General features: G+C 59.1%; 1 protein-coding gene and 1 long non-coding RNA gene across 3 annotated transcripts in view; one reads left to right on the top strand and one right to left on the bottom strand.

Moving 5' to 3' along the window:
- FGF17 (fibroblast growth factor 17) overlaps positions 1-4,336 on the top strand; it is a 6,943-nt gene extending 2,607 nt beyond the window's left edge. The window contains exons 3-5 of one of the 2 annotated variants that reach the window (XM_040626195.1): positions 2,515-2,659; positions 2,902-3,008; positions 4,043-4,336. In XM_040626195.1, coding sequence (XP_040482129.1) covers positions 2,515-2,659; positions 2,902-3,008; positions 4,043-4,336 — 546 coding nt within the window. Of the gene's footprint in view, positions 1-2,481; positions 2,660-2,901; positions 3,009-4,042 lie in introns of both variants that reach the window. The other variant, XM_008702093.2, reaches the window with a different exon arrangement.
- Positions 4,337-8,203: 3,867 nt separating this feature from the next.
- The window catches only part of LOC121101894, a 12,444-nt gene continuing 10,204 nt past the window's right edge, over positions 8,204-10,443 (bottom strand). The window contains exon 2 of the long non-coding RNA XR_005833945.1: positions 8,204-9,046. This is a non-coding gene — a long non-coding RNA (uncharacterized LOC121101894). The remainder of the gene's footprint in view (positions 9,047-10,443) is intronic.

Raw genomic sequence — 10,443 nt, 5'->3', positions numbered from 1 at the left:
TGGTTTTTGAGGTTGGGGGGATGGTGTCGGCCTTTGGAGGAGGGTAGAAGGGGCTAAGAAGGTACATTTGGGGATTCACTGAGGTCTTTATCTGTCTTCCCTCCATGACCCTCCCTGTCCCTACTCATCCTGGGGTCTCTGTTTCTCTCTTGTGCCGCCCACACTGGGTTCCCCCCCCAAAGCTAAATGCATGGGGCAGCCTAGGCTTGAGGGATGGTCTGGAGTGGCAGGTAGAGGGCAAAGGTGCCGGTTCAGGTGGGCCTTGTACTGGGAGGTACCTGGAAACACAGGTTTCCATGTAAAACCACTTGTGCGTTCCACTTACTACCCCACTCCCCCCAAGACGGATGTCCTGGGGGGCCGATGTCCTGGGGGATTGCATGGGCAGTCAGAATGCCCAGCCAGGGCGGGGTGACTCCTTACCTACAGGGCAATGAGGTCAAGCCCAAAGAGGTTTGTTTGGTACAAGATTCAGGGTTTGCATCTCCACACTCCCCCCACCCCATGTCAGCCCCTCCATACACACACCCCCACCCCAAGCCCCAGCCCCCTGTGCGAGGCTCGGTCCCTTTTTGTGACCCTCCATAAAAGTGCAGCTATTAAAATGCACTGGTCCAGAACCGCTCTGGGGAGAGATCGCTTGGCTTTCCCAGGCCAGAGGCCCGCTTCTCTTCATATCCAGTGGGGACTTTTTTTGAAGGTAAATGCCTTTTCTCTGGGAGAGGGAAAGGGGCTGCCTTTGAAGCAGTGGGGGGGTGGGAGAGAGAGAGACAACTCCCCCCCTTTTCCTTCCCCCTTTTGCTCTAGCCCCCGTTCCAGGCCTTTTGCTTCACACATCCAGGGAGAGCAAGAAGAAAGCCCCCAGCCTGGCCGGGAGGGGGCTGGGGGTGGGCCCAACCTGTTCTGGAAGGGGAATTAGCACAATGGTGAGGCTGGCCTGGGCGTTTATGGCCTGGCTGAGGCCCCATTCAGGACTCCAGGAAGGTGGCAAAGCTGTCCTTTCCCCCTTGAAGTGCCCCCTCACCCCCCTTGGCGGGGGGGCCGGCAGGCCGGACCACAGCCATGCTTGAGGGGCCGTCTGACAAGCAGCTGTCTGCAGCAGTGGAAGGGGAGGTCCCCCCGCAGCGGGAACATGAAAGGGACAGGCCAGGTCCCGCGGGGAGAGCGACTTGTGGGCTGTGGGGCTGTGGGGGGGGCGTGGGGCTGCTTTTGTGCAGGGCCTGAAGGGGGACAAGGAGAGGAGGGGGCTTCAGGGGGGCCCTCTCTGCTCCTGACCTGGAGCAGACAGCCAGAAGGAGGCTGCCCGCCAAGAGGGGCGGAGGGCCTGAACCTGGGCCAGGAGGCTGGGGGCTGGGGGCAGGCCGGACCCCACCGAGGGTCCTGGGCCAGCCAGACCCCACCTCCTGGCAGGGAGGCAGGCCCCCTTCCCAAATGCTGGCCTCGGGTTTTTCCAGGGTAGGGTGCGGGGCACACGTTGCTGCTCTGAGTCTCCGGACCCTGCTCTCACAGGCGGGGGGCCTGGCGGCACTCCTGGCCAGTGGCGTGGGAAATGAGCAGTGACACACACGAAGGGTTAACGCAGAGCAGGTTACAGGGTCAGCCTAGAGCAGCTCACTGCCCCCTTCCCCAAAGCTGGTGCTTCCTGCTCTGCTCCTCCCTCTGCCAGAGTGGCCTCAACAGAAGCTGATCTGGTCCGGGTCTGTCTTGGTGGCTGTGACTGGGCCTGGGATAAAGGTGGCCTTTGGGATCTGGGGCAGAGAGAGTCTGGCCAGCAGGATCGGGTGGGGAGAGAAATATTGAAGCCTAGGGTGGAAGCTGTCACCAGCAGCTGAGAAACGTCATCTGGTTTGCACCTCACTGGAGAGAGAGGGCAGTCAGTAGTCTGTTGCTCTCCAGCTCAGTGCTGCAGATAGGTGAGGAGAGACTGGGCCTGGAGATGGTGCGGCCTGGCTTTGCACCTCGCATGGGTGGAACTGGGGCAGCGGGCAGCAACATCGCCCCCACTGGCCGCGAGCCTCCGTTACACTGTGGCACAGGCAGGGGGCGCCTCCAGGGAGCGCCACTGGGCCACCCCCCTAGCTCATCTTGCAGCTGCAGCCTCCACCTCCCTCATCCCTAGAGAAGCCTGAGCACCCAGGGGAGGGGCAGGGGAGGCGGGCAGGAGCTCAGGATTCCACACTTAGTGCTGACATTGGTACCATAACTTTGAAGGTTCCTTCCAGCAACCAGAATCATGATTCCAGGCCTGCACTAGATCACCAAGTGTCCCCCAAGCCTGGGCAGAGGGAGAGTCAGGAGATCATGACCGGCTTTCCCACTGCCTTGGGAAGAGCCTATGTCCCCTTCCCCCCACACCTCTGCTTCCCAGGACAGATGGCCTGCCCCCATCACACTCACCTCCACACCCCTCTCCCCTGGATGGACCAACGGTGGTGTCGCCCAAAGCAAATTGACACTATTTTTCCCTTGGTAACCGCAAAGGGGGAGAATCACCCGTCTCCTAATTTTAACCAGTACGTGAGGGACCAGGGCGCCATGACCGACCAGCTGAGCAGGCGGCAGATCCGCGAGTACCAGCTCTACAGCCGGACCAGCGGCAAGCACGTGCAGGTCACCGGGCGTCGCATCTCTGCCACTGCGGAGGACGGCAACAAGTTTGGTGAGACCCAGCCCTCACCAGAGGCCACTCACACCACTGGCCGGACTAAGCTGCTCCCTCCCCAGATCCTGTGCCAGGGCAGGGACCGAAGAGGGAGAGCAGGGAGAAGCCTCTTGGAGGAGGGCCTCCCAGGGCCCCCCCACCCAAGCTCAGAGGTCAGGCCGGTTGGGGGGGGGCCCTGCCGTACCCCTGAGCTGGCAACCCCCATGGACAGAGGTCTTTCTCCCCCTCCCCCATCACAGCCAAACTCATAGTGGAGACGGACACCTTTGGAAGCCGTGTGCGCATCAAGGGTGCTGAGAGTGAGAAATACATCTGTATGAACAAGAAGGGCAAGCTCGTTGGAAAGGTGAGACCTGGAAGGAGCGGGGGTGGATGAATGACTCAACCTTACTCCTGCCCCACAGCACCCTACTCCCCTCTCCTGGGCCCAAGCCAGGACCACTTCTACTCATACCCCAACACTCAGCCACTCTCTGGTTTCTCCATTTAAATAAGTCCCTGTGGGCGGGTCTAGAAGCCCTCTGAGGACACTTACTGATCCATAAGGCTCTTCGGCTCTGATTTACGGGATATGTCCCCAGCATCAATGAGTCAGGATTTTAGCACCTAGTTGATATTGCAGCCCCCATGTTGAGGGTTAAGTGCTGATCAGGGCTGAGAGTGGGCATTCATGCATGGCTGCAAGCTCCCCCAAGGTCAGTGGGGTGCACAGGATCCCTCTAGGAAGACACACGCTCACCTCCTGCTAGTGTAACCTCTCCGCAACAGCGGGTCCAGCACTGTCGTGCAGGGAGAATTCCATTTCCTTTAGCATTTGTCGGTCCTGGCTTCTGATTCTGGTTGTTCTCACCAAGTATTTGCTGATTTGGTTAAGCCTCAGGCTTCCCGTCTATAAAAACGGGCGTAGTGTCAAGGCAATGGGTGGCTGTGTGGCTCCCGACAGTCTTTATTCTATAAATATTTGCCCCTTCTTTTCATCAGAGACTGTCGCCTCCTTTTCCTCCACCCAGCAGTTACCATTTGCCCACACTGAGAAGTGTTCTCATGTGCCGAGTACCCACTGGGTACGCAGTGCAGAATAATCTGGATCTTTATGCCACGTCCTAGGAAACAGACTCAGCATGGCTAAACACCGTGCTCGAGGTGTACAACTTGTAAATGACAAGCCTGTATTTAAGTTCAGATCTGACTCCAAGCAAAGCTTGTTCCCTTCTCCCACTTTTGCTCTCCCAACAAGGGCACCCATCTCACCAGGCAGAAGTCCTTGGGCACACAGCTCCCATCACTCCCTCCTTTGTCCCACCAAATAGGTCCAAAAGGCAGATAAGCCAGACAGGTTGGGGGGACCAACTCCCCTCCTCTCCCTCCTTCCCTCCGCAGCCCAGCGGGAAGAGCAAAGACTGCGTGTTCACGGAGATCGTGCTGGAGAACAACTACACGGCCTTCCAGAATGCCCGGCACGAGGGATGGTTCATGGCCTTCACCAGGCAGGGTCGGCCCCGCCAGGCTTCTCGAAGCCGCCAGAACCAACGAGAGGCTCACTTCATCAAGCGCCTCTACCAGGGCCAGTTGCCCTTCCCCAACCACGCAGAGAGGCAGAAGCAGTTCGAGTTCGTGGGCTCAGCCCCCACCCGCCGGACCAAGCGCACTCGGAGGCCACAGCCCCTGACGTAGTCGGGGACACTGGGGGCAGCTGCCCCTCACCAGCCTTCCCATCCCCTTCCCTTCCTAATCCCAAAACTGGGCTGGGGTGGAGGGAGGGGAACCAGAGCCGCCAAGGAGGGCCCTGAGGACCAGCAAGCGTCAGAGCCTCGAGCCGGAAAGGGGCGGGACGGCCACAAACCAGGGCTGGGGCCTCAGGGCAGCCGCCCCAGACCCCCCGCCCCCCGCACTGGAATAGGCCCTGGGGGGTGGGGGTGGGGCAGACCCCCAGGCGAGGAACTGTAGTGTTCCCCTGGACGCAGGCTCCCTGAAACAGGTGGAAAGGGCAGCGGATTCAAGGCCTTGCAGACACTGTCTGGAGGTGGCTCTGTCTAACCTCTGCTTGCGGAGTCTTCCTCAGTCTGCCCCAGCCTCCAAATTCTTCCTGGCCTGTCGGTAGGAAGGGACTTTTGTGTTTGTTTCAGGAAAAAAGAAAAAGGGAGAAGAAGAAAAAAAAAAAAGATGGCCATTCTTCACATTCCACTACCCAGGCCTGCACCCCCATCCCCAACTTCGAGCCCCAGAATAAAACCATTTTCCTGCAAACGGGTTATCTGAAGGCAGGGTGGCGGGATCCAACCCCCAAACTGCGGGGTAACAAAGTTGCCTCTCCGAGAGGCGCGGAGCAGAGCCCGGGCGAGCCGTGGAAGCCCAGAGGCCCGGCAGGTGCAGGAGCGGCGCGCGGGGCGCGGCGGGCAGCGCCGCCCGGAGGGGAAGCGGGGTGTGGGTGGCCCCGGGAAGGCCCCGCACCTCCGCCCGGCGCGAGGCTGGCGGCCCGGGGCGGGCCAGGCCCCGGGACCGGCGGGCGCGCCCCTCCCTCCGCGCGGGCTCCGGTTTCCTGGCTGGCACAGCGCGTCCCGTGCTACCTGTTGGGGCGAAGCTAACCCAAAGCCGCGGGCGGGCGAGCCGCCGGGGCCGGGAGAGCAGGCCCGAGCGCCCGCCGCGGGACCCGCAGGCGCGGCGCCCGGGCAGCCCGCGGACGCCGCAGCCGCCTAGCTGGTAGCCAGATTGCTGTTTTCCGGTGAGGAGGGGAGGAAGGGGGGAGGCAGGGGGATGGGGAGGAGGGCTCGGCCGAGCTGAAGGGGTAGGGAGGGCGAGAATGTGTCCTCTTGTTCCCCGGGTCCCCGCGGGGGGCGGGGGCGGGGGCCACACCTGAGTGGAAGTCGCAATTAGAGGCGGCGGGCCGGGCCGCGCGGCCCGGAGAGGGGGAGGGGGCCGCGGCGGGCGGGAAGGGGGACGGCGCCCCCCGCCCCGCCCGGGCTTCTCGGGTGGGCTTTCCCAGACGCCTCCAGGTGTGCTTTGGGGGAGTGGAACTAAGAGGCTATAAAAGCCGCCTCTTTCCTCCTCCTGAGCGGGGCTCCCCGCCCAAGCCCCTCTACTGTTGTTGGACCCCGAGCCTCAGTTTCCCCTTCCTCTTCTTTATGGGACGCTGTTGGAGGGAAGTATTATGGAGAGGAAAAAGGATGAACAGACCTCCCTTCTCCCCACTTTTCCCAAGAATGGCCTAAAAATAAGGACCGATTGGGAAGTAGGGGAGGAGCCTGGTTTAGTCAAAATGGGAGGTGGGTGAAGCAGCAGTCCAAGTCGCGGGGGGGGGGGTTGGGGTTCCCGCGCCTCTCCTTTGGTGAGGACTGGAGCAGTCTGACACCCCCAACTCTGAGCAATTTAGAAGGCAAGAGCCAAGAGGGAGGTCCCCCAGGCCCCAGGACAGACATTCTCCCCCAGTTTGTCATAATTGCTTTGCACCAGGTTGCCCCCCCCAATCACAAAGAGCCTTAATCCTGGTGAAGACTGCGGGAGATGTGTTGGGGGCCGTTTTCTGGGGGTTGGGGGGTAGGGAGGGTGGTCCGGAGCCACAGCTGATAACTGGTGAGTTCAATGGGATTTTAAACACAGGGGCAACGCCCAGCAATTACCTGAGGACAAAGGGTTGGGGCCCCCAGGTGTGGAGGTCTGGACTTGGGGGGGCAGGGGTAGGAGGCTGGGAAGGAGGTGTGTTGGGGAGGGAGGCTCTTACAATCCTGCTGATTTCCGCAGGAATTTAAGACATTCTTTAAAACTCTAGACTGCCTCCCCCCAGCCGGGCTCTCAGACCCACCCCACCCTCCCTGGCTGGGTTAGAGACAGCTTCAAAGGTGGACTGGGCCCTTTGTCTTGCCTCTGCTTTCTTCTCCGCCTTTCTCTGGCCCCTCCCTCCCTCTCTTTGACCTCCCCAGCACAGACAGGCCTCTGGGGGCTGGCTCCAGAAAGCCCTCACTGTTTCCTTTCTTGCTTTCTGTGGTGAGACCTGGTGAGGAGGGACTGAGAGCAGGCAGGGTGAGGGAGGAAGGCGGCCTCAGAGGCCTGTGCCATCTTGGGGGCCTGTGCCCCGCCCAGAGCATCGAGCCTGGTACGTCTGACGCCTGCTGGTGGCCTTGGGTCTCTGGCTTGGCTCTCTGAAGCTTCTCGCCACACCTTTTCCGGCCTCTGCCAAGTCCAGGCTCCATACCCAGAGGGCCTCTTCATACTCTGGGCAAGTCTGTTCAGTTCATTCCCCTGACCTGGGGCTGATGTCAAAGATGCTAAAAGGAAGAGGCCAAAGGAACGGATCTCTGATGATGGGGTCTCGGGGGATTTAACATGGGTGGGGGAGTAGAAGGCTTCCCTGAGGACCGCAGAGCACCCGCAGCTGGCTGCAGCAACCCTGGCTGCTTCTGTGTGCCTGAAGGCTCCACGCAGGTGTGCAGATGGGGGTGGACACCGTGGGGGAAGGCTTCGGGCAAGATAAGCGCATCCGTCTCCGGGAGGATGTGACCAAGTGGAGGGAAGCGGCCTCAGGCGCCTCAGAGCCTGGGCTGGTTATGATCACCAAGACTTCAGCGAAGCAGAGCCGGCGTGGTGTTCTCGCCTCCTCTGTCCTGTCCTCCAGCAGCCAGATGAGGCCAAGGGGGAAATCCACTCACTTTCTAGTCCCTGCAAGCTGGCTTCTATTAAAATCACTCTATTGAGCCCTGTCCCTCATATTTCAGTGGCCAGTGAGCTCCCTGGCTTCAGACCTGGGTGTCCTCAGCCTCACAGCCCTGGGCTCCGTGAAGGACCGCCCCTATTTGACGCTCTTTCCTACCTCTTCATTCTCTGTCGCTGGGACCCTTCTCTTCCCTGGCTCCTCTTCATGGAAACAGTCCCTAAGATTTCTGCCTTTCTCTTCTCGCCTTGTTCTTCCTGCTGAGTCTCTCCTCGCAAAGCAGCATGTCAGCTGTCACCCCTTGCATACCAGTATTTTTTCTCCCGCACTCAGAAACTCTGCACCCTTGCCAGACCTCGCTGGGGTCTGTCTCAGTCACTACAGTAGCTTTCCAAGTCATGTCTCTGCCCCCCGACACACCCCCCTCCAGGACATCACACGGTTCGCTCACCCTACCCCACCCTAAACCACAGCTCTGTCCACGTTATGTGATCACCAGTGGACTCCTTAGCTCCCGTACAATCCCGCTCAGCCTCCCTTCCCAGGCCTGTCCCTACAAGTCCCCTCCAGGAGCTCTGGCAAAACAGCAGCCCTTGCCATCCCGCCAGCAGCCCGTGCCCGTCTTTGATGGTGAGGTCCCTACCGTCCAGCACGCCTTCCTCCAGAATGCTCGAACGCCCAGAGCGCGGCTGTCTGCTCTGCTTCCGACTTGCCTCTTCTCTTGGGCTAGCACTCGTCTCTGGTGCCACGGGGCTCTCCGGCCGCCCACTTGCCCTTGCCTTATGGCACATATCACAGCTCATCCAGACTGTTCTTATTTGTGCTTGTGGAATGGTTGTGCCCCACGTGTAGAAGTAATCGGTCTTTGCCTCCCCCATAGTGCCCAGCACAGGATGTTACACAGAATAAGTATTTATTGAGGGAATTAAACCAACTGAAGGTCCAGAAAGAAGTCCTTAGCCCAGCACCCTGCAGTCCCTCGAGATGGAGGCAGAACGAGAACTAGAATCCTGCCTCCACCCTCCATCCTTAGGTGGACTTGGGTGGGGACGGGTCCTAAGCAGTTAATCCAAATACTTATTTATTCCCTACAATGTACAAGCACTGTGCTAGCCCTTCAGTTAACAAAAAAGATGGACAAGATATTGTATCATCCCCTTCAAGATCTCAAGACACTTGAAATTTAAGGACTTTTGGAAATCTCTCTCGCGCATCTAAAAAGATAGCCAAGTGGCATTTGGTACATCCCAAAAGGGAAAAAGGAGCTAGGAGCTATTGGAAATAAGGACACTAATATGTACAGAACTCCAGAGATGTGCCAGGCAGCATGTGAGGTATACTCACATATAACCCCTTATTCAGGGGGTGGGATTATTCCCAGATCGTGTGTGGGCGAGCTCAGACTCGGAGATACTAATTCATCCATGGTCGCAGCTAGTGTGCGTTACAGTCTAGATTCTTGCCTTCATCACCTGAGTGGGACGTTCTCCACTTCTGGCCAGGCACGCTGGCTTCCGGGATGGGAGAGTACATGGGGCCAGGGCATTGGGAAAGGCTGGCGTTGGCATGAACTTTAAGGCTGAGGAGGATTTCAGGGGCGCCAGGGTGGCTCAGTTGGTTAGGCATCTGACTCTTGATTTCGGCTCAGGTCATGATCTCAGGGTCGTGAGGTCTACACCAGGCTCCAAGTTCAGTGGGGAGTCTGCTTGAGATTCTCTCTCTCTCTCTTTCTAAGCCTCCTCCAGCAATAAAAAAATAAAATAAAAAATAAAAGAATGAGTAGGATTCCAGTCAGCAAAGAAGACATGCAAGGGAAAATACTGAGAGGGAAAACAGCATGAGATAAAAGGCTCTGAGACAGGGAGATGTGACGCATGTTCAGGGGAAGGTGAGCATCTGTGGGTTTGGCTAGAATTGTCAGTTTGCCTGGAGAAGTGGCAGGAAAAGATTGGGTCACATTGGGGAAGGTTCTGTGGTACCAGGGGCTTTGAGAAGGAGAGTGACCATGCAATTGTGGGGTTGGCGTTTGGGGGAGAGGCTGGTCTGGTGGCAGCATGCCTGGGGCTGAGGCTCTGGGTTCCCTGAAACAGAGGGTCCAATGCACAGAGGTGGGGGGGGTGACTGCTAAACTCTTGAGAAAGGGTCACTTCTAGGCCCTCATTCTTCCTTTGATTCCTGTGGCCCAGTTCTTTGTCACCTTTCCCTTCTCCTTAGCTGCCCAGGTGCTTTAGTCAGCCTCCCAGGAGTTAATGTTTAGATGGCCCAGGCATAGGGGGAGAGTCCCGGGTGCTCCCAGTCCCAGCAGGTTGGTGCGTGGGGCGGCGCAAGGGGCAACCGAGTGAGACCGAGAGAGGAGAGAAGCCAATGCACAGGCCTTGCGGAGGGGGCTGGCGGCAGGGCCAGAGTCCAGTCAGGACATCTGGCACCAGTGATCTCGCTGCAGAAAGGAGCCGAGAACGAGGTGTCTGGGGCCTGGGACTGCCTGCCTGAGAGGGGAAGGAGCCCCACCTGTTGTGGACTCAAGGGGCCATCCTCAAGGCCTCAAGGCACTCCTGAGCTTAAAGGTATGCTAGTCCCCTCAGCAGCTGGGTATGGCCACACGGCGCCCAGGAAGCCTCCCCTGGGGCCTGGACAAGAGGCCCTGGTGTCCAGTGTTGCCCACTTCTGGGGGAAAGATTCTGCCTCCCCTCTCATGCCAGCCTGAAGGGGAGGCAGGCAGGTAGGTGATGGGGGAGGATGGTGCACTGGCCCTGAGGAGTCTGGGGCCTTCTCAGGAGGAAAGGGCTGGTGGGCAGAGCAAGTCTCACTGTTGGGCAGGACCAGAGGGGAAGTAGAGGTGGAGCATGGCAGGTGAGAGAAGGGTCTCCTGCCCTGGTTGTGCCCTCCTGATGGGCACCAACACACACACACACACACACACACACACACACACACACACACACACCAGGATCCCTCTCAGTAAGGAATGACCTTGACAGCTACCACGCCTCAGGTCGACAGAGGGAGCCCTAACTCTGCAGTCGCCTTCGTTTCAGGGCTGGCTGGTGGCCAACTATTCTTGCACAAGGTGGCTCTCCCACCCCGGGGAAGGACATTCCTATAGAGTGGGGGGCAGTGGGAATGGGCTTTGCAGGAT

Source organism: Ursus maritimus, unplaced genomic scaffold (assembly GCF_017311325.1).
Source record: "Ursus maritimus isolate PB19 unplaced genomic scaffold, ASM1731132v1 scaffold_11, whole genome shotgun sequence".
Classification (NCBI taxonomy): domain Eukaryota; kingdom Metazoa; phylum Chordata; class Mammalia; order Carnivora; family Ursidae; genus Ursus; species Ursus maritimus.
The sequence above is the reverse complement of the archived record's forward strand: the minus strand, read 5'-3'. Positions and strand labels throughout refer to the sequence as shown.